Source organism: Colobus angolensis, unplaced genomic scaffold (assembly GCF_000951035.1).
Source record: "Colobus angolensis palliatus isolate OR3802 unplaced genomic scaffold, Cang.pa_1.0 Scaffold164, whole genome shotgun sequence".
In the NCBI taxonomy this organism is placed as follows: Eukaryota; Metazoa; Chordata; class Mammalia; order Primates; family Cercopithecidae; genus Colobus; species Colobus angolensis.
In genome coordinates this window covers 3,608,400-3,631,738 of record NW_012114755.1, presented here as the reverse complement: position 1 = coordinate 3,631,738, position 23,339 = coordinate 3,608,400, and the positions used below count along the sequence as shown (strand labels likewise).

Below are 23,339 nucleotides of genomic sequence, written 5' to 3'. Positions count from 1 at the left end.
TCTAGTACTCCACTGGGTGCATCTACCCAAAGAATACCGCCTACATACCTTGGGCGCTGGACATCAACACTGCAGGCAGAGGTCACAATGGCCCTGGCTCAATATTTATTTTTATTTTGTATTGAGACAAGGTTGTGCAATGTTGCTCAGGCTGGAGTACAGTGGCATGATCACTCTCCCTGTGGCCTCAATCTCCCAGGCTCAAGTGATCCTCCTGCCTCAGCCTCCCAAGTAGCTTGCGTGCCACCATGTCTGGCTAATTTTTAAAACAATTTTTTTTTTTCAAGAGATGGGATCTCTCTCTGTTGCCCAGACTGGTCTCAAACTTCTGGGCTCAAGCAATCCTCGTGCCTTGGTCTTCCAAAGGTCTGGGATTATAGGTGTGAGGCACTGTGCTGGGCTGGTCCTGGCTCAATAAAACCCCATTTCTTGAAATGGGTCTGACTCTCACAGCCCCTATATAGAAGCACTTCTCCTTTTCAAAGCAGCAAATTGCTAAAAGAGGCTGCACATAGGCAGTGAAATTATGAGGACTTCTCCCTTGTCATGTGTGTCTCAAAATTCCATTATAGCTAATTGGCTCTTAAAACAGTAAACTATATTATCACTTAATTTTATAGTAAGATCAACACCATGCCTCCAAGCTCCTTTTGTTAATCCTCAATTATCTAATGGTAAAATGATTTTAGTGACCATTACTAGCAATTTCAAGAAATACACACATTCCTTAAAGAACAGAAACATAGACTGGACCCCTTCCCGATGTGAGACTCTGCATATTACACAGCTAGGTGTAGGCTTTATATCTTTCTCCTTTAACACCACCACATCTTGCAGCTGACTGTGCGCCAGGTACTGTGAGAAATGCTTTACAAATACCTTGCTTAACCACCGGGCAACTCCAAGAGGAAGTACTACTGCCCGTGATTTACAGATGAGGAAACAGGCCCAGGCAGGAGAGAAGCCAGAACTGGAAACTAAGTGTGTTCAATTCCACGGCCCACTAGTTTGGCCCACTTGGTCCATGTGGCAGGACATGCTCACAGCCAGGGCAGCGTCGCCTGTAGTTCTGCAAAGAGGACTCTGCAGGGGGCCTTGAGGCACAGAGACTAAAGGGTCCTGTGGGCCACCATGGCTGCAGTGTGTCTCTAGGGTGGCCATGGCTGGCTGTCTGTCTGCTCCCCCTGCCCTCCTGGGAATCCTGCAGAGGAGAGGGTACAGAGAGCAAGGTGCTGACAACAGTGCAAAGCTGGGCTCTGAACCAACAAAACCACTTCTTTCCAAGGGGAAGGAGCTGGGGCCACCTAGCCCCACCCCCTCATTTACCAGATGGGCCAATCAAGGCCCAAAGAGCAGAGCCTACTGAGAAAGGTTGTTGGGCGGGCCCGATTTGAAGCTAGAACTTCAACTTCCTTTGCCAGGCCTTTATCCTCTCCACCCCTCCTGACTGACACCACCTGGAACAACTCTATCAGTTAGAGTCACGTGACTCAGCCAGACCCAGAGCAGGGAGACGCGGAGCAGGCTGTTGGCCAGATATCAGTGTGTCAGCCTGCTGGGCTCATTGTCCCCGCCAGTGGTGCCCATGCTCCCTTGACCGTCTGTGCCAACTGGGACCTCTAGGTATGATTTCTGTCAGGGAAGCTGCCCACCCTGCCCCTTCTCAGACAGGCCCATCTCTCTGCATTTGTGGATATCACCCCCTCTGCTTAAGTCACGCAGCCTCCTATGACTCATTGCCTTCCCAGACACCAGCACTCCTCCCGTCCCATGTTCTGGCCCAGTCTGTTGCTAAGTCTTCCTTAACCTGGGGCAGGAGTGAGTCTCAGGCCTAGGAACTCACTCTGGCATTTGAAAGGCAATTATTGCGTGAGCAGGAAGGAATCGTGTGAGGGGCATGCATTTGTGTGTACATGGGCATGTGTCTCAGGGCAGAAGAGAACACAAAAGTAGGATATTTGGAGCAGAAGAAGGCTGCTCCAGACTAGAACCATTAATGCAGTTTTGAGAAGTTTCTCCCTCTGAGGTCTTTCCCTGTGGAAACTGGGCTGCATTTCTCAAGCCAGACCTCACATGAGGCTGAACCAAACCCTCACAGCTACTGCTTCTGTGACGGCTACTGCTTCTGTCTCCACCCTACAGCCTGGATGAGGACATGCTCAGGGCTGCAGAATCACAGAGGCTAGAACTCCTGGAGCTGAACCTGTCCTCAGAGATTACCTGGCACCGTGGTTTTCAAACATTTGCTCTTCATCTCTGGTCCTCAACTGAGTATATTGGGGGCTTCTTAGAAACCAGCCTAAAAAAACACTTTTCTAGTCCAAACTTGTCAATTTATAGATGGAGAACCCAAGGCCAAGAGACAGGAGACCTGTCTGGGGTTTCAGAGCAGGCTGGATAATCTGATAAATGGCCCCGCACTCACCCTGCACTGTTCCTGTTCCCTGCAGGAACCAGGCCTGCCCTAGGCACAGAGAGATCTTTTGAGTTACCCTGTAGACTTTAGACACTTTGGCAAGTGTTTCCAATGACAGCTCCAAAGGGAAGCAGGGCTGAGGACTGAGTCATCAGACAAATGCACATTAGGTATACGCTAACATCATCTGCAAGAACAGAAAATATTTTTACAAGCCTCCTCACTTGTCACTGGACATGTTCAAGTCTGGGTGATGAATGGCTGGGTAAGAACCACGGCAAGCAATGGAAACATCATAAAGCGCCTCAGCTCCACTGCAGGCCCTGAGGGTAGCAGCAGAGACAGTTGGACAGACAGACACAGAGGGGAGGACATTCACTTTCCCTAAGGCAGGGGAAGAAACCTGGCATCCCTACTGGGTCAGGAAAAATGGGAGCAGGACAACAGGGAGCTGAGACATTGAAAACTAAAACCTGGGCCACTGTGAGCCTTCTGACTGAGGGATGCAGGGGGCTCCTGGGAGCGTGTGCACGTCACAGAAGAATGCATCAGCTGCACATTCAGGAAGCTCCTCCAAGGAGTTCCACAAGTGCATCTGCACATACACACCCTTGCAGTGCTACCTTATGTTCACTAGAGGGCGATATCATTTATCCTCCCGGCATGGGTGTACCTGTGGGAGGGGCTGCCTGGAAGCCATCCTCATCCCCTGAAGACAGCAGGTCTCCTTATGTTCCCACCAAATCCATACTACCATGGGCGGCCCTGCATCCCAGCTCCTGGTGCACGGCAGCCCTGTCAGAACCCATTCGAGGGACTCCACCTCTTCTCAGACTAGAACCTGGGCCAAGGGATGACTCACTCGGAACTGCAACATGCTCACTTCATGGCCACTTAACCGGGTTAGGTGAGGGGCAGGTGACCCTAGAGTAGGCGTGTACTCAAAGTAACACAAAGGAGAGTATGGAATTTTAATTTTTTAAAAATAAAGGAATCCTTTTGTCAAATGAAATAATAAGGGGAACTCTACTCTATAAAATTCAGTATTTGGTTTCCCAAGCCACCTGAGGCTTTTCAGTGGAGTGATGGGGGTCCTCAGGATAGCTGAAAATAACAGAAGTAGCCAGGGGCCAACTAGTCCTGGGCACCAATGCTCACTCCATCTTACCCTGCTGAGGGGACTTGGTAAGGGGCAAGAACGTCCGTGAGCCTCGGTTTCCTCATCTGTAAGAGACTCACCGGGCTGTCAGAACTAAATGAGATCATGCACGTCAGGCCCCTAATAGTGCCTGGCAAGTAGCAGGCCCTCAAAAAACATCACCAAATGTTCCTTCAAAACCAGAGGCATGAAGAACACAGCAAGCTTCCCCAGGAATCCGCAGAGTCTATACGGTCTCCTGGGTTCATCGGGATGGCGAGGTCACAGGTTTGGGGCATAGTGACTCACTTTTGAGCCACTTAGTGGGATGCAAACTCTGGCCGCCTCCCTTCGCAGCTGTGTACTCTTGAAAGACTAACCTTCAAATGACCTCAAAGCACAAAGCAGTGATGACTTTTCCTGCCTCACACTGAACTGGTGAGTCTTGAGATTGGAGCACGTCTCTGCTTCCTGCCCCAGATTGCTGGGGCCTCACTTTCTCATGCTGGGAAGGACACCTAATGCTCCTCTATGATCAGCTAAATCAGCAACCTCTCCTAGGTGGGAAGGGGAGTTCCTTTCCAGCCATGCCCAGAGAGCCTTCTTTTAGGTTCCGGTCCAAAGGAGCAGGGCCTTGGCACCGCCATCCACTGGTAACCAGTGAGGGGCTTGCTCAAGTGCAGCTCAAGGCTGGAGCACAGAAAGGCTCCCTACTTCCGGGTTAATGCCTCCCAGGGCAGAGGAGGCCTTTATTCAGCAGAGCCCATGAGTTCCTCCCAGTGACTCTGAGGTTCACTCCCCTTCCTATACCAGAAGACAATATTGAGAGCAAAGATGAAGCAAATGGGAGAAGGTGAGGTGGAATCAGGGGCAAACAGTCCACCTCATCCGCCTGCAATTCTCTTTGCTTTTCTTAAGCAGCTTGGGTTTCCCAGAGGTGCTGGGCATATCACACTCCCTGGAAGCCACCAATGAGAACAGAGGAGAGAGGCTTCTGAAATGAGACAGACTGCAAGAATCCAGCAGGTAGGAGATGCTTTTACTGGCCCCAAAATAGGAATGACTGGGTGGTTGTTTGGGTCTGTGGTACCAACAAAACCATTTGATTAAGGACCAAATTGTGGTCAATTTAATCCAGGCCAGTGACTTTACCTACCTAGGGAGATTGCACTGCAAAGATCTAAAGTCACTCATACCTTCTTGTATGAAAGCAACAGTTGACAGAGCACTGTTAACTAATGATTTGGGGCTGGCCAAAGGTTGCCTAATTTCTTGCTTTTTTCCTGCTTTCACAATACACTTGCATTAAATATGCTGACTTGAATTTGTAACGCGTATGCTCCAGTTTAATGAAATGCATCACAAGAGGCAAAATATTTTCCTTTTCAAGCTCCCTTTGTCCTGAAGGCCTCTGAAGACCATCATTGCTGCTATTAATCATAGACAGAAAACAGTTGAATATTTCTCAGTTTAGCCCAATATAGAGAAATGACAAACACTGACTGCAGCCATTAAATTGCATTTGTCACACGTGCCTGTGGGTGCACACCGGTCCCTGAGCCCTCCACAGGCCTGCGATAGCATCTTGTGTCTCCCATTGTCCAGTACCAAGGAAACAAAGAAGCTCTTGGAAACCTGGCTACCAAACTGGTTTCTGGATTACTCAGCCACACGTGATGTCTGCTAATTATGCACTGTGAGTGTTAAAAGCCTACAGAACTTCTTAGGCAGCCTTGTTGAGCTGCCTCCAGGCTCAACAATAAAACTATCCCGAGTTCCAAATTAATGGTAAGCTTCCATTTAAACCCTGGGTTAAGTGAGAAGTAAGAATTTGTGCTTTCCGGGCTGGTAGCACATGCCTATAATCCCAGCTACTTGGGAGGCTGAGGTATGAGAACTGCTTGAACCCAGGAGGTGGAGGTTGCAGTAAGCTGAGATTGTGCCGCTGTACTCCAGTCTGAGTGACAGAACAAGACTGTCTAAAAAAAAAAAAAAAAAAAGAATTTATGCTTTCCAACTGCTGCCAGGCAGGAGGAACTGGCAGCCTTATGGGCCCCTAAGAGGGTAGGGGTGCTGACGTCAGGGAAAGAGTGCCACCAGCCTCAGGGCTAAGAACCTGGAATTTGACCCAGAAGGCATGGATTCAAATCACAGACCTTTCAAGTTTCCCTTTTGTAACCTTAAGCACATCATTTATTCTCTTTGAGCCTCATTTTTTTCTCTTAAAAATGGAGTAAAAAACCAAATTTCTGTCCAAGTTCCACGACTAATCCAAGGCTTAACCCAAAAGGCAGAGAGGAGAACATTTTGCAAACTGTGAAGTACTACACATGTGTATGGTTCTACTTCTCATGCTCTCACGATGCTGAGCACTTTTGTTTCATCCTTGCAACAAACTCTTGGTGGCAGAATATCAGTGAGGGCTCTGAGGCACAGACAGGCTAACCAGCTGGCCTGGGGTCACAGGGCTAATGGGTGGCAGAGCCAGGACTTGCAGCCAGGTGTCCTTACACTGTGCTAGACTGATGACTTCCCAGGCGAGGGGTTGTCACCCCATGTCAGTCAGATTCCTGGAGGAGGAGATAAAGACAACTCATCTGGTCACCAGAACAGTCCCCCTCAGCTTCGAGGAAGCCAGCAGGGGTGTCTTCTCACCTGGAGTCCTTCTCTGACGGCTTCCAGGAGATAGGGGATAATGGAGTAGTTCCACAAGTCGGTGAACCACACTCTCGAGCCGTCCACATCGATGGGGCATGACAGGAAGAGCCGGGGGCCTGGAGACCACAGTGAAGATACATTAGCACTCAAATGGGCGTGGGTGATGGGGCATCAGGTGAAGCCACGGTCTGAGCACCCTTCACAGGAGAGACCCTGCACGTTCTGATGGCAGCGCTGAGGCCTGGACACAGATATACTAGCCCTGGATGGTGGGCACACAGAAGGACACTCTGATCCCTGATTCCACCTGGGGGTCTCCCTCCTCCAGGAAAGGCTTGATGGGGAAGATGCTCACTGTGGCATGACTAATCTTGATTTTTAAAAATGGAAGCCCATGACTACAAGTCTAAAAGAACAGAAACAGTTAAGCAAATGAGGGTACATCTGCATTTAATCATTTTGTAGCCTTTAAAAATAATTTTTAAAACTGAGTAATTGGCTGGGGGTGGTGGCTCATGCCTGTAATCCCAGCACTTTGGGAGGCCGAGGCTGGTGGATCACCTGAGGTCAGAAGTTCGAGATCAGCCTAGCCAACATGAAGAAACCCCTTCTCTACTAAAAAACACAAAAAAATTAGCCGGGTGTGGTGGCGGGCACCTGTAATCCCAGCTACTCAGGAGGCTGAGGCAGGTGAATCACTTGGACCTGGGAGGCGGAGGTTGCTGTGAGCCGAGATGACGCCATTGCACTCCAGCCTGAGCAACAAGAGCGAAACTCTGTCTCAAAAAACAAAAACAAAAAAACAACAACTGAGTAGCAACAGAGAATGCTCACGAGATAGTGCTAAATGAAAAAGGATTTTTTTTTTTGGAGTCTGGCTCTGTTCCCCAGACTGGAATGCAATGGCGCGATCTCGGCTCACTGCAGCTTCTGCCTCCTGGGTTCACGCGATTCTCCTGCCTCAGCCTCTTGAGTAGCTGGGATTACAGGTGCATGCCACCACACCCAGCTAATTTTTTTTTATTTTTAGAGTAGAGATGCAGTTTCATCACGTTGGCCAGGCTGGTCTCGAACTCTTAACCTGAGATGATCCATCTGCCTTGGCCTCACAAAGTACTGAGGTTACAGGCAGGAGCCACCATGCCCGGCCAAAAGGAACGTGTTATATGTGTGCTATGATTGCCACTAAATAAAGCGTAAATATATATATATAAGAACAAGGACAGAAATATTAGCTCAAATAATGAAAATTACGTCAAGATGGTGGGATGGTTAGTGATCTTTTTTTCTCTGTTCTAAATGTCCAGCTTTCAGAAATGCTGGTAAAACTTCATTTTTCAAGCAAAGCCAATCCTGAGGGTAGCTTCAGCTCGGGGGAACCTTGAGGTGGGAGCTCTTTAGTGAGCTAGCAGTTTCTATATCGGGCCAGGATGGGCACATCTCTCTTCTGCAGACCACTAGCAATCTGGGGTCTGCCTGGTCTGTGACTGTCCCTCTGCCCCTTTCTATCTTTATGGACAGTCCAGCTTCTGCTGACTGTGCTTACAAAGTGCTGTCCTGGCCAGGGCCCAGAGGATGGGCACCTGAGGATGCCAGCCCGCCCCCTCACCCCAGTCTCCCACCCACCGATGGTGACGTCCGAGGAACTGTGAGCCTCCAGGAAGCGGTTGAGGTGATGCCAGACCTTGGGAATCCAGTCGATGATTTTTACCAGCTCCATATTGCGCGCCCGCCCACTGATCTCTGTTTCCATGAGCTTCCTCCTCAGGAACCGGCCAAGGAAACCCTTCACAGGCTCCGTGTGGTTGGCACAAAGCACCCATCTGGAGGAATTCAGAAACATTTTTCAAGATGATAGTGATCCAAATGATGGCTGACCTCAGGAACCAAAGCATGTTAGAAACAGAAGGTATATATGCTAATGCAACAAATTGGATTAGCCATGCACCGAACAGTTCTAAACATTGTAACTATGTATTAACTCACAGTTCCTCATAGCAACCCTCTAACATAGATATTCTCACCACCTCCATTTTACAGACAGAAATGCTAAGGAACAGGCAGGTCATGTAACTTTTCCAGGATCAAACAGCTAGTTAATTGAAGAGCTAAGATGGGAACCAGGAAGCCTGGCTCCAGCAGCTAGGCTGTAACCACTGAGATAAACTGCCTCTTGTGCTTGGTGTCAAGCCCTGTGCTACACTATGGAACTATCACTATGACTAAGACACAGTCCTGGTCCCCAGGAGCTCACAGTTTGGTGGAGGAGGCAGACAGGCAAAGAGAGAAATGAAATATGATGAAGCCTAAGGGAATCAGGGAAGGCTCCTGAGAGGAGGGGATATCTGGGCTGAGACTGGACAGTTAATGGGCAGCAACATAAGGAAAGGCAGGAGCAGGTGTTAGGGTCAGGAGTGGGGTGATGCTGCAGCCTTCGCAAAGGCATGGGTGTTTGGAGAAACTACCAGAAGTTTAGTGTGACTGAAGTTCAGACTTGACCTGCCAACCCACAGAGTCTGGATTTCATTCTGCAGGCCATAGGGAGCTGGAGCTACTAAAGGACTTTAAGCATGAGAGTTCTATGGTCAGATGTGCACTCCAGAATGTTCACTCTGGTCTGGCTGCCACAGTGCAGAGGATTGGCTACAGGGTGCAGAGGGGAGGCTGCAAGCAGACGTACTGACTAGGTGATGGCAATGGTGTGCTGGGTGATGATGGGGCAGTGATGGGGGGAAGAGGAGGACGATGGACTTGAGGGATAGTTAGGAGAAAGCATGAACAAGACCAGGGCAGCCTAAATGCAGGGTGAGCCATGCTCTCAGTGTGCTGGAGGAGTCAACATTTCTCTGGTAATTACATTCAGACCCACTTTCAATATTTCTCCCTCAGAGATGCCCGCAGAATGGCCAGTGGAAATAAGCCGGGGGTCCCAGCCCAGGAGACAGCTTCACATCCACCTCTAAGGACCCAGGCAGGAGAGGTGAAGTCAACTGAGATTCATTACATGGGGCAAGGGGTGTTTGGCGATGTCAATCAGGCAGCAGTACAACCTAGCACAACCGAGGAGAACAGTCCCTCCCACACCCTGGCCATGAGAGAGCACCAGCATGGTGCTGTGGCAGCGAGGCAGGGACGACAAGCTGGCAGGGAGTCATAGTAGCTGGGACTCGAGGGCCCACAGGCCCAGTTAGGTGGAGACATTTTAGGTAAAAGCTGCCATTGCTCATGTTCACTTGGGACAGAGAGACGTCACTGGTAACAAGAGGGCAGCAGGGTCACCTGCAGTCCCTTCCAGAGCTGCCCCTTTGACCCTGTGACAGCAGGACTCAGAGGCAGAGACTTGAGTGCAAGTTCCACTCTGCCACTGACCAGTGTGTGACCTCACCCAAGTCACTTAAGTCTCTGGGTCTCAGTTTCCCCATTTGTAAACGGAGAGTGGTAAATGTAATTACTTGAGGCTGAAGTTAAAATTAAATGGATTAAGCTGAGAAAAATGCTTAACAATACCTAGCGTACAACGCATACTCAACGCAGGCGTCTCTACTCGCCCCTTCTTGCCTTCCCTCTTTGTGATTTCATAGAGTAACTGGACAAGGGAAGGGAAAACTGACCTGAAGTTATGGTGAAGCTGCAGGTTGGGAGTCGAAGAGGTAGCCTGGTTCATTGTGCCAATTATGTAAGGGCTGTGGGTAAATAAAGGAAAAGACAGCTGTGAGTTCAAGTCAAGCTAGAGAACAAGGTGGTCACAGAGGCCCGTGGCCCTGTGCTTCCAGGCCAGTGGACAGCTAGCCGCCTCCCCCTCCCAACCCTACGTGTGTGCACGGCTTCACTCCCACACTGGCCCTGGGCCGCCTGTGTACACAGTGCCCCATAAGGTGGCAGCACTCTCTCCTGGGGGCTATGAGGTCCAGAACCAGCCTTTACCATTTGTGGTACTTGCAGTTGAGCAGCCCGTTGAAGATCTCGCCCAGAGAGCTCACGTGGTGTAGGTTGTCCAGGATGATGACGAGGGGCATGTCCACAGCATTGTTCTCACTGTTGCACTGATCAGCAAGGTTGGACAGGTACTGGCGCAATTCCTATGGTGGCCAGGAAGGCCGAAGGAGAACAAGTTGGTGAATGTACTCAGTGAAGACACACTGCTCAGGGTCTTTGCCTCACCCAGGCCAGTGGAGGTGGGAAAGCCCTTCATGATGCTGTGCTGTGAACACATTGTGGGTGCCTGCCTATTACAGGGCATTGGCTTGGTGCTCAGGGGATGCAGAGTGGGCATGGGATGAGTTAGGACTGGGTCCTGCCTTCCAGTCAGTATTCACCTGGTGACTGAAAACCTTGAGCCTGGGGTAAAAGCACAGCACTGTGCTCTGTATGTACGTGGCCTGAGAGCTACATACACAGAAGCCCTCTACACATCAGAGCAGCAGAGGAGCCAGACACACACTTAAGTCATGCTGACTAGTGCTGTGGCAGACACAACACACAGCACAGGGGAGACGAGTCTACATGCACCGGGCTTGGGGAAATCCTGCTGAAAGGGCAGGCTTTGGATTTAACCTTGGAGAATGGGTGGGGCATTGGCTCAGCAGGGACTAGAACACAGCCCTGCATGCCTGGGGTAAGGGATGCATGTCCAAAATGGAAGAGGAAGAATAATGGTGCATCTGTGGAAAAGGCTGAAATGGCAAGGTAAGGAGCTGGCAGAGAACCTAGCATGGCTGCCTGCCATTACTGTCATCATAATGATAGCTGGCATCACTTAGAGCCAGGCAGGGCTTTAAGAGCCTTACACACAGGAACTTCTGTAGTCCCACAGTAACTTAGAAGGTGAGTAGTATGATTACCTCCATTTTACAGATGGAGAAGCTGAGGCATGGTATGATCAGGTGCCTGGCCTGAGAGTGCACAGTGGGTAAGCAGTGGGCATGGGTCAGACCTGGGTTCCTGCTCCAGTCAGTATCTTCACCACACTGGCCTGTCTTAGATGCGAGCCCGCTTGCTCAGGGGCTAACATCTTCTCCCTCTTCTACCAACACCCACCCACCCTGGGCCTCCATTTTAAGTCAAAATGTGACTTGTTAGCAGTAGAAAAAGCCCACCTTTTAAAGTGACTAGTTCTTTTAGTCCCTCTTCACCATGATCTCCTCATGCCTGCAGAGCCCTCACTTACTGGTCCCAGGAGAAGTTCCCTAACTCACACAAAGGCTCTCAACAGAAGGGCTCTGGGTATGTCTCTCTTGTCCTGCACCTACATCAAGTTACTTGGGGAGCTTGTAGATGGTGCAGATGCCCAGCCTCAAACAACCTAGTGAAACAGATCATCAAGAGAGGTCTGGGAACCTGTGTCTTCAAGCATACAAGGTGATCCTTAAGGCCAAGGAGTCATTTCCAATCCACCTTTGATCCTCAGGCCCCTCTGCACAGGGCCAGCTAGAGTCAATTATCCATCAGTGCTCACTAATGCATGAATGAACAGGTCTGAGAAAGCACTTTCCAACTCTCAGCTGGGCTCCATTCAAACTGGTTTCCATTGCTCACTGTGAAGCAGGATCCAAACTATATGCTGGCCACAGGGCTCTAGAGTCCAAGACTTTGACTCGAGCTTCAGTTCTACCACTTAGTACAATCTGAGTGGTCTTAGGCACAGGACCAGTCTACTTTAAGCCTCTGTTTCCTTCTCTGCAAAATGGGGATGGTGACAACTACTCCCTTGAAGGTATTGCTGTGAGAAGGTGTTTGCTGCCGATGGGGCAAGCAGTCCATAAATGTGGGTTTCTATTGTTTTTATTATTGTTATTTTTGTTAATGGTGTTGTCATTATTGTTCCAAAAATATTTTATTTTGGAAAATCAGTAACACCCAGTACACACATGATAACTTCTTGGTAAACTGCAACAGATGTATCTTGCATAACATTAAAGAACTACCAGGACTGAGCATCATAAATGAGCTCGATCGGCTTAACCACAGGTGGAACTTCCTACTGGGATGATCGGAGTGGAGCCTTCCTTTCTGCTAGTGCCCTCTGGATCTCCTTCACTGGGCTTTCTAAAACCACCCAAGGAGAGCTGATAGGAAAAGATGTTTTCCTATCTGGCACTAGCCTGATGATATCATCGGTTTCAAAAGGGTCAAAAAACACAGCAGATTCAGAATGACCTCCTCACCTTGCTGGACTTATGGTCCACGTTAAAAGTGGCAATAACCCCGTCTGTCAACTCCCGTCCCTCTCGAAGCACCATATACTCAGACAGCCGGTTGGCCAGGTAGGTTTTCCCAGTGCCGCTGGGGCCAGAAAGAATGATCCGACGGTGCTCTATCAGGAGGGAGACGTAGCGCTGCAGGATGGGCTTGGGAATCAAGGACTCAAACACCAGTGAGTCCAGGCTGTTTTCTGCGAGCCCTGCATTTGGGAGAGACAGGAAGCGTCTGAAGTCCTGTAGAAAAGGTGGCTCTCTGTGCTTGCCTAACTGGGACTGCCAAGACCTGAGGTTATTCCTTTCCTCGCAGTCTACTCACCTGAGATTCCTGCACACCCAGGGACACTGGAAGCTGACAGCAAAGTGCTGCTGCTCTAGGAAGTCACCTCCCTGTTCATCAATGCCACGTGCTTCTGTCTCCTGTCTTGGCTAACTTCCTAGACTCAAACTCACCTTGAACATTTGGGCTCTCAGTCCCCATCTGTCCTCTGCAGAATTCATAATGCTCTGGGCTCTATTTGCCTGTCTGGATTTACTATACTTACTACACACACACATGCACACCTCTACTATACACACACACGCACACATATATATACACATATATATATATTTACTATACATATGCTATGTATACTATACCTATGGCATCTGCCCAAACCAAACCTGAGTCCTGTCTATCACAACCCTGAGGTTGCCTCTTCACCCTGCTCCCTCCCACATGCCAGGTACCACTGCTATCCACACTAAGACGTGCCATGAAGGCAACAGTACTTTTATCTTTAAAAGGAAGAAGAATGCAAGGCGGGATCATTTGATTCTGGAATGTGAATACTGGCAGACCTAGCCTGAAAGCCTGAAATGTTGTTAGCTGGGACTCTTGGTCCTCAACAACATCAAGTGGAAACTTATCCTTTCCCTTTCCTATCTGGGACAACGTCATCAATCAAGGTGGTTGGCTTCACAAGAGGCATCTTTTGGATACTGTCTCTAAGAGAAGATCCATCCAAGGTTGGCTGTCCAGAACCTCAGGTCATTGTTTAAAAGCTACTCTCAAGAAACCAGCAGAATTAATGAAAAGTAAACTGAAGAGTATTTACTATTTTGTAATAGCAAATTCCTTCTACATACTCAGTCACTGCTAGCAGATACCCCCAAAGCATCTATATGTTTGTTTCCAGTCTTCCCCAAATCACGTAACCCCTAAATGCAGTGACTCTTCCAGAATGAACATGACAAAGGCCCCCAGATACCTTATCTGCTAGGGACAAGCCTAACATTTTCCTGCTACTGAGCTTGATGTAGCGTACACTTGCTCAAACCTCAATGCAAAGTATGGGGTGTAGGGTCTCTAAATTTAATATTAATAAACACAGGAAAAAAACCACTAGAACACCCTCCCTGTATATATATACTGCTCTAGTTCAGTCTTCTGCCATAAACCCCACAGGGAGTGACTATTTTGCCAATGAGCTCACTTTAGGAAATGCAAAGTCGAACCCCCTTCCCCTGGTACCACTGAAGTGAATCACTGCAGCTCAGACAACTCTTTCAGCTCAAATCTTTGAGTGGTTTTTAGTGCCTTGAAGTCATAAGTTTTAAGTACTCTAGGAAAGAGAAGAGTCAGGTATCACTGAAAAATAAACCGAGCTGATCCCTTGAGGTGCTGAAACTTGATGTGTTGACAGCAGCAACGGATGAGGGTCTGCAGAGGGGTGGCACGCTCCACTAGAGGCAGGTAGTCTTGTTACTTTCTAGAGAGGCTTGGCCTGGTCTCAGCAATAGGCCATTCCTTTTACCCCTCAGTCCTTTGTAATGCTCACCTGTAAAACCAGCAAGTGAACAAGGCACACTTGACAGGAGGGATGAAATGCAATTTGAACCCAGGACATAAAAGGCTCTCCTGAAAGGGTTCTTGTTGAGGACGATCGTTCCAGTGTGTCTGGTACTCCTTCCTGCTTCCCCTCATGGCAGAACTCTTCTTTCCCATGGGGAGCTCATTCCTGGTGGTTCAAATGGAACCAATCCAGCTCCTCCATCCACCCAAAGGGATAGGCTTGTGAGCAGGCTCGGACAAATCCTCTCCCTAGTCACAATGACCAATTCAGTGACAGGCATTTGACTTATAGTGGGCCAGAGTCATCCCTAGGAATTATCTGTTACATTTTCCCCAAAATCCCTCTTTCCTTCAGGTTCCTAAGCTAGAAGAAGGAATTGGGCTACCAGGGGCCCTTTCATCAACCACGTGCAAAGAATTCAATAAATAAGCACAGCCGTGACCGGCAACGCTGAGGCAGGCCTTGTCCTGATTCACTGTCTGAGCACCTGGATCCAGCTGTGCTTGAGGTATGCTCCTGGATTGCCCAGGGCCATGAGCCCATACATTTCCTTTTTACCCATAGCTACTTTTGAGTCTGTTTCTGTCACTTACAGCCCAAGGGCACAATTGTGGCATTTCACTTGCCAGCAGGAGAAGGCTGTGTGAGGTTCAAGCAGTATGTACCAATTGCCACCTGCAGAGCAAGATCTTAATTCCTGCTGATGGAAAATGGTGGGGTGCTTCTGGAAACTCTACCAACCAAGAAATACATCTGGCATCAAACAACTGCAAAACTGCAGTCAAGAAGAGGGCCTTTCAGGGAAGAAAGAAATGGGACAACACAAAGAATGAGCCTAGTACGGTATTTATGAAAGTCTATATTCAGGTGATCCATAACACATAGGAAATGATGCGGTTTTACAATCAAATAAATTTGGGACAGATTGGACTAAAGTCTTCTTTTTTTTTTTTTTGAGATGGAGTTTCACTCCTGTTGCCCAGGCTGGAGTGCAATGGCACGATTTCGGCTCACCGCAACCTCTGCCTCCCAGGTTCAAGGGATTCTCCTGCCTCGGCCCCTCTGGTAGCTGGGATTATAGATATGTGCCACCATGCCTGGGCAATTTTTTGTATTTTTAGTAGACAGGGTTTCTTCATGTTGGTCAGGCTGGTCTCGAACTCCCAACCTCAGGTGATCCGCCCACCTCGGCCTCCCAAAGTGCTGGGATTACAGACGTGAGCCACCGTGTCCAGCCTAAACAGCCTTTTTAACAGCAGGAGTTAGGACACTGAATGACAGAGCCTTTGATGTACCAGTGCACTTCTGTCCCCCAAACACAAATGGGGATAACCATGTAGTTTCCCAGAATTGCTTGGCAGTGAAGCTTTTTTTTCCTGAGTGAACTTTGTGGGCCTAGAGTTCTAAGGAATGCACTGGCCTGGGGCTTAATATCGCTAGGTAATGAGAAACCAGAAGCTCTAGCAGCACCATGCGTGGGCACAAGCTTTAGCAGTTTCATCAGGATGCTCAGAGTGACTCCTGCAGCCTATAGCAAGTCGTGGTTTTCCCATCTGTAGAATGGGATTGCATCCAAAGCTTGCTGGCAAGAGTAATTCATCAGTATTGGTAAAGCCCTGTTGCAACAGGGTTATTAAGATTCCATCATCTCAGAGTCATAAGGCTAATGGGATCTTTTGTTAGATAATTGCAGCAATAAACTAAAATGATTTTGTTTCCTAAGGTGGTTGAAAAAGCAAAAGATGGTTCAACTTGTGTAGAGTAACTGTTGGAAGGGAGAAAAGCAGCCCACAAACATATGCACAAACAAAACTGTGGCCACAAGTGACTCTGCCAAGTCACAAAATGAAAACTGTAATTCCTGAAAGCTCCGACCTCTGCAACCCGCTCAATTACCTTTCACAGTCACTGAGATGGTTGTGTTCTCTCCAACCAGATAGCCACAAGGAAGCAGCTCCGGTGTTTCGGAAGTGTTGCTGCGCTTGATTTCTCCAATGCTGTAGCCAAGAACACTGTCTGAATTCAGCCCTAGCTGACTCACTGGGTCGACATGAATGATGTATTCCTGGAAAAAATAAAAAATAAAGACTCCATCAAAGATGTGGCTAAAATCTGCCCATGACTCATGTTTTCATTGGGTGATTTATGATCATCTTCTCTTCTTTCTCAGATGTCTGAGTTGAAATTGAGCTGTGGGATGAGGGGGAGAAGAACTGACTTTCTAAGGGGATAATGCCCAAGTACCACAGGCCTCTTAAAATACAGATTTATTTGGTTAGGAGTGGAAAAAAAAAAAACCCTAACAAGGTTGTGAACGTTTAGTCTGGATGAACCAAGCACGGAAAAGCCAGGCTGCTTTTCCTAAGTTCGGCTGAAATCTTGAAGACATCAGGGCCTGTGAATGGTGCTGGAAAATTCACGAAAAAGTAATTTTGACAGGAAATCTCTCTTCCATTCCCTTCTTTTGGCTCAAAGATCATACAAAGAGATTAAAATGCAGGCTGCTCGCAAAAATCAGCTCTAGATCTTTGAGAAGGAAAATGTGTGTTTAATTTGGAAAGTGTTCCCTCTTAGTTGAGTGAACAAAAGGTTTTAGGTTAGTAAATGTAGAACTAAGGTCCATGTACTAGGAGGTGACTGCACGACGACTTCGGTGGAATCCTAGTAATAGGCCTTACATGGTCTCATTTCCTCACTTACTATGATGCCAATGTGCCTCTTTTCAGCCCAAACTGGTATTCTAATCCAAGGATGTCCCAACTGCCCATCACCAGAGATATGTTTTTGGCCTAGGTAGGAGAATCGGTCCATCCTAAGCCATTCATACGTCTTCTCTGGTCTCATTTCTAGAGGCTGGCTTACCAGGATGGGGAACAATCTCCAGTCAAAAAACAGAATTTTCTCTGTATGAGCCTACTTGGATCTAGCTATTAGAAAGAAACTACAGTGTACTATTAGGTTGTTGCAAAAGTAACTATGTTGGTGCAATCACTTTTGCACCAACGTAATAGTTAAGTTAGGAGTTGAAGTCAGACCAACTAAACTAGACCAACGTGGTCTAATTCTAGATCCATGACCTTGAACAGCCCAACCTGACCCTCACTTTCTTCACCTTTAAATGGGGTAATATAAGGGGCTTGGCATAGTCTCTAGCACAAAATACGTGGGCTATTATTACTACTCAGGGAATATGATTAATGAGCACTTATAATTGTTGACTTACTTCAGGACAATAGAAAAAATGTACCAAAAGCTTCCTTCAAATCACCATGTGTTTCAAGGTTCACCTTGGTACTCATTAGTTATTTATCCTGTGGCAAACACCCAATCTAATGATGTGATTAAAAAGAATAGAGAAATAAGTATGGCAACATCCTTGAGCCTGGCCATCGATCAGACATTAATGTCACTTGTAAAACAAATGAAAGACTCTGAAGTGGTGGCACAGCATACCAGGCAAATCAGATCAAATCCCCCAAAATGAAGGCTAGAAATCTGCTGTCTAAGCCCTGGCTCTGGAGATTACATACTCCAAAACATATGTCCTAAGACACAATTCTAAGGTGAAAAGAGAGTTGGACATTAGCAATTCACTGTGAGAGGATCAAAGAGTTGCTCAAATCATACTCACTAGCTGGCCCACCACTGCAAAGGGCAGATGGAAAGAATTTGGCCGATCACCAGTCTGTACTTACCATCGTCCTTCCATTCCCTTGAGGGCCAGGGAACAAGTTCCAGCAACATAAAGATGTAGGGAAGGGCACAGGTTTGAGAAATGGCCAAGCTCAAGACATCAACCTCTCTTTGCCTCCCCAGGCCCGGATGCCCGTGTTAGGTATTTTGCTGTAGCCGCCATCTTGAAACTTACTTTGAACAGCCGTCTAACCACCCCATCGAGCACATCCCACTTCGTCTTGCCACTAACTCCAATGCAGCCAATAAGAAAGAGGTGTGGTCTGGAATCCTAAGGGTAAGGAAATGTACACAGGTGAAAACCAGGTGGATCTTTTCTGACTCAGTTCAGCAGAGGACTCAGGTTGCCTTAGAACTCCGCCAATGGTTTGAGAGGGGAATAAAAGTCCTATTTGTATTAATACCAGGTATAACTTAGGTGGAAGTAATAGTCTTAATACCTTTCCCTGCTTTGCTGCTAAAACAGCAGACCAAGAGTCAGGAAGAGAGGATTTCCTCTCTGGAATATGGAACCTTCTGCTAAGTAAATGTGTCAGACAGGGCATAAATCACATATTCCTTTTCCGGAACTCTCCACACCTGTCTAGCATCTCTGTCTTTTCAAACTTGCTTACAAACTCACCTCTTCCAGGAAGACTTCAGTGATTAACCCCATCAGGCTCAGAGCTTAAACTGCTTCGGCAATTCTGTACATAACTTATATAATGATATATCCGGTACTAATTTATATTTAGTTTTAGGTATTTCTGTCTTATTTTTGTATATCAAGTTTATCTCCTTACTAGATCTTAAACATTGTCAGGACAAAATGTGTTTCTATTTTTTCTTCTTTCTTGTTTTTGAATAACATTTACTGTTTTTCTTCTTGTTAAAACTCAAAACGTGCAACTCAGAAAACTAATAAAACTCTGGGAAGAATACTCTCAAAACAATCTTTTTCTAACTCTTTTGCACCTCTGTTCACAGGGCTTTGCATAGTGGCAGCTAATCAGATCACACTGATAAAAGAAAAGCTGATAGAACATACCATTCTATTGGGTTTTAAATACCTTACATGCTCATAAGGACGTAGAGTCAGGAGTGTGGTTGGGCAGGGGTTGGGGAGGTGACATATGGCAGCTAAGCAAAATCAGCAAAGAAAAGAGCACCAGTCTTGCAGTGAGATGATCTGACCCAACCACTTGTCCCTGGCCTCAAATAAGTAACGCTTGGGGTCTTGGGTTTCTTAATTATATAATGAGGATAATAATCCCTGGTCAACCAACCTCACCTGGATGCTGTAGTGATGCAGAATAATATAACTTTTGAAGGTGACTTGTAAACTTTTATAAAATGTATGCTCTATTTGTTCATATTGACAATCACTAGAATAAACAGTCCACAAGGTATACCTGCATTTACTGTAAGAATGAGCGTCCCAGCAGGGCATGGTGGTTCACGCCTGTAATCCCAGCACTTTGGGAGGCCGAGGCGGGTGGATCACAAGGTCAGGAGTTTGAGACCAGCCTGGCCAATATGGTGAAACCTCGTCTCTACTAAAAATACAGAAAAACTAGCCAGGTGTGGTGGTGGGCACCTGTAGTCCCAGCTACTCGGGAGGCTGAGGCAGAAGAATCGCTTGAACCCAGGAGGCGGAGGCTGCAGTGAGCCAAGATCACACCACTGCATTCTAGGTGACAGAGCAAGACTCTGTCTCCAAAAAAAAAAAAAAAAAGAATGAGTTTCTCCTGATAGTCCACCACTCTACTAGCTACGTTTTGAAAATGGAACTATCTATTGTATCTTTCAAGGCTAGATGACGCTAATGGGAGTGCCAAAATCCTGAGCTTACCCCCTATTGTGAGGCTAGCAAGCCAGCCACAAAGTGGAATCCCCTAAGAAAGGTCTGGCTGTACATGCTTTGTTCTGCGGGTTCCCTAGCTGTCTGAAACTAAAAGTATTTCTAGCATGTTGGCTAGAAATACCAAGAAATAACAAACAAAAAACTAAAGGGAACTTGAAATGGTGACTCATGAGGCCTTTCCACATTTATTGGAGAAATAGTCATTCAAAGCATCACTGGGTTTTAATCACCGGCTAAAATTCAACTTTCAATGTCAACTCTAGCCCCCACCCCAAAATAGTCTCTGGCAGTGGTATAGACTCTGGAAGTTCCTAGACTTTGGAAGTGAACAGAAACCATATTAGGAAAACTCAGATTCTCCAGCCTTGGTGAGTCAGGATGCCCCACCAGCTCTATCTTCAGCCACCTGCAAGCTCCCAGGGCTTGGCATCTCCATCTCTTGATGTCTACCAAGATGTCTATTCTTGATGACTGATGACCAATAAAACTGGTGCTCTTGGTCTGCTGCATGTGGTCAGCTTATTTCTGTACCTTACATGCTAAATGTGCATAGCTGCCTCTGAAGTGCTTTGGGAATATATTACATTCAGAAAGGCCCTTTCCAATGGATGTTAGCATTTAGTTAATTACATGAAAGTGAAACGTGGGACCATTTTTAGTATTCTTTATTAGACTTTCAAGCATACGAGAAAGGGAAATGCCATTCGCACACTTTACTTGTGTCAAAATGCTGCAAGGGATTAATTATGGTTAGTTAAGAGAAGCGTTAGTAGTATTTCCAAATCACCTTAGGCTCTGAGGTGACACAGGTTTTACAATTAGATCACTAAGCTAGGTAGTTCTACCTGGGAGGGGGACAGGCAGAGCAGGGAAAGGGATCCAACTAACCTCCTTCCACTTCATTTCCTCCTGAAAGCTGACAACTATCTTAACATGCCTGCCTCCTTCCTTCCGAGATGAGCATTCACCAGTGTCATCCAGCAACATGTCTGCGAATGGAAAACATCAACAGCCTTAGGCACATGGGGACAGCAAAGCCAGCTTCCTGACACCCCCGCTGCTGGTTGGCACAGCAGTGGGACAAACAGGTGTCAGGGTGCAGGGGGTGGGGGGGTGGTAGGGGAAGAGGAGAGGGCAAAATGGAGAATGCAGTCACAGAAACCAATGGTGGACCAACCAAGGAACCAGCAGGCTGACAATGCACCTTGCCGGATGGAAGTGCGAGGGAGAGACTCAACCAAAACAACAGCAATAGCAGCATCATGGATACAAAATAAAAGCATCAGCCTTAATATGCTTACAAAGAACACCTAGATTGTGTTCACTGATGGTTGCGCCAGCCTGGAATCCATCCTGAAGACAGGACGATCATAGACCAAGCCACTGCCCCGACTGGGACCTGCTACTATGGGGTTTGTGTACAGCATTCAGCTTGCAGGTCAGCCTCTTAAAATGGATCAAACAGAACTCAGCATGGTGGGCGAGGGTATCCAAGCTCAGGGCTTAGAGAATTTGGGGTGCTGGAGCAAAGCATGAGAGCAGTCTAACGGCTGGGCTCATGTTGGTAGCAGACTCACACCCAGACACATACACGCCCCAAGTGCACACACGCCTGTTGCCTCTCCGTTTGATCTGTTGGTCTGCTTATTTTGGGGCTCTCACTTAGAGATCAGGGTGCCAGCTCTAGGTCCAGTCCTGCCCCCAAACCCTGTAGGCCACTCACCCAGGCTGGTTGACTCAGTGAGGTTCAAGCTGTGCTGGGAGAGGCCCATGGACTGCCTTGGGGAGGCAGAGATGGACACTTGGGAAGGAGCCCGGCTGCAGCCACTGCCTTGAGACTCTGACTTCAGCCGATCATTCTCGGCTTTCAGCTTCTCTATTTCACTCTGCAAAGAGTAATGGAGAAGCTCACTTAGTAGGCAGAAGTAATGTGAACAAGATTTTTCTGAAGGAAGGATCTGAAAGTTCCCTGCAGAAACCAGGCTGGTCTCCCACCCAAGGCGAACAACACCCTCAGAGAGATTCAGCAGTGTTTGCTGCCCCTGCTGTAGACACAAGACATGCTGGCAGGGGAGGTCCATCCACTCAGAGAACAGGCCTTTGAAAAGACCTCTGAAATGCTTCCCAGAGTCTGCTGCTTGAGGGTTAAGTGAAAAAGAGTCTTATGATCTAAGAGGTTTGTGCAACTCTGGCTTTTACAGGCTTCTTTCCTGCAGGACTTCTCAGAACGTTTAATGAGTTCCTCTATGCCATGAATCGAACAGAGGCACATAGTGTGCAGAATTTTCCAAACATATTTGATCAAGGACTTCTCCTTTCATAGAGCTTCTCATGGAATGAGTGTTTCAGGGAACCTCCTTTGGGAAAACTGACTCCATTAAGGTCCTGGCAGACTCCAGAGGTATCTTTCATTCTATGAATATTCATGAAGAACCTACAATGTGCAAGGCATTGGTGCTATGTCCAGAGAAAGGTATGCAAAAAGCCCAGAAGACCCAAATGTCTTCACTCCATGGCAGAAGGTGGGACGGGCTGTAAGAACAAATCTACAAGAAGATTCAGATGAGGGCACTAACTCTCCAGCTGCAAGACTTGGACAGGCATCAGGCCGAGCATTAAGGGAAGGGTCTAACTTGGACGTGCAGAGGAATATTCCCAGTGGAGGGAACGATATGAAAGAGGGATGCAAAGATGGCAGTCAGCGACTCCATCTGGTTGGTGAGTAGATTCTGGGGAGAGGAGCTGGGGAGCGTGGTGTAGATTAACAGTGGAAAAGACCCTGTAGAAGGCCTTGAAGGCCAGGTGAAGGAGACTGCACCACATGCCACAGGCACCAGGGGAGTCACTAAAAGTATTATGTAAAGGAAGGGCATGGGTACTCTTATTCTTCCAAAAGATTGGTCTTTGAGCAATGTGTGGGAGGGACTGAAAAGAGATAGAGACTGGGAAAGCGAGGGCTGCCACCAGATTCTGATGTAGCCCTTAGGGCTTAGTGGAGAGCAGCCTCTGGGAGCTCCTTCATAGACAGCCTTGAGCTCAGCCCATGCTCCTGGGCTCTCACCTGCATCCTGTTCATGGCCTCCCGGAGCTGGTCCAGCTGGTGGGCAGAACTGAGAGCTTCTAAGCGGATGTCCGTCAGCTTCATCTCCTTGTCTCTCAACTCATTTCGGAGCTGCATGACGGTCTCAGCTTCACTATCCATGCATTCTGAAATCCTAGGGAAAGAGGAACGTTACTGATGAAAGCAGCTCCTTTTAGTCCCCTACTGACCACTGGTCCACGTCAATCATCAGGTTTGTTTAGCAGTAACTATGAATAACCAGCTGCCTGGTGCTTCCTGGAGGTGATAATACCAAAAACACCTGAAAACATTTTATTCCTTCTCTACATTCTTTTCTTTTTTCTTCTTTAAATTGATTTATTTAGACCACTGATGTTTAAAATCATTGTTAATATAGTTGGATTAACATTTACCGTATTGTTTTCAATTTGTTGTCCTTTTTCTTTGTTCCTATTTTTTTCTCTCACTCTTTTCCTGCCTTTTGCGGTTTCACTT

At 47.5% G+C, this 23,339-nt stretch overlaps 1 protein-coding gene across 5 annotated transcripts in view; it reads right to left on the bottom strand.

Annotated features, from left to right (window-relative positions):
- NAV2 (neuron navigator 2) overlaps nt 1-23,339 on the bottom strand; it is a 767,943-nt gene that overhangs the window by 7,851 nt on the left and 736,753 nt on the right. For all 5 annotated transcript variants that reach the window (XM_011937488.1, XM_011937486.1, XM_011937487.1 and 2 more), the window contains 10 exons: nt 22,845-22,998; nt 21,507-21,669; nt 20,672-20,772; nt 18,116-18,211; nt 16,144-16,312; nt 12,377-12,612; nt 10,137-10,291; nt 9,824-9,895; nt 7,839-8,035; nt 6,210-6,328 (listed from right to left, as the gene is read on the bottom strand). In XM_011937488.1, coding sequence (XP_011792878.1) covers nt 6,210-6,328; nt 7,839-8,035; nt 9,824-9,895; nt 10,137-10,291; nt 12,377-12,612; nt 16,144-16,312; nt 18,116-18,211; nt 20,672-20,772; nt 21,507-21,669; nt 22,845-22,998 — 1,462 coding nt within the window. The remainder of the gene's footprint in view (nt 1-6,209; nt 6,329-7,838; nt 8,036-9,823; nt 9,896-10,136; nt 10,292-12,376; nt 12,613-16,143; nt 16,313-18,115; nt 18,212-20,671; nt 20,773-21,506; nt 21,670-22,844; nt 22,999-23,339) is intronic.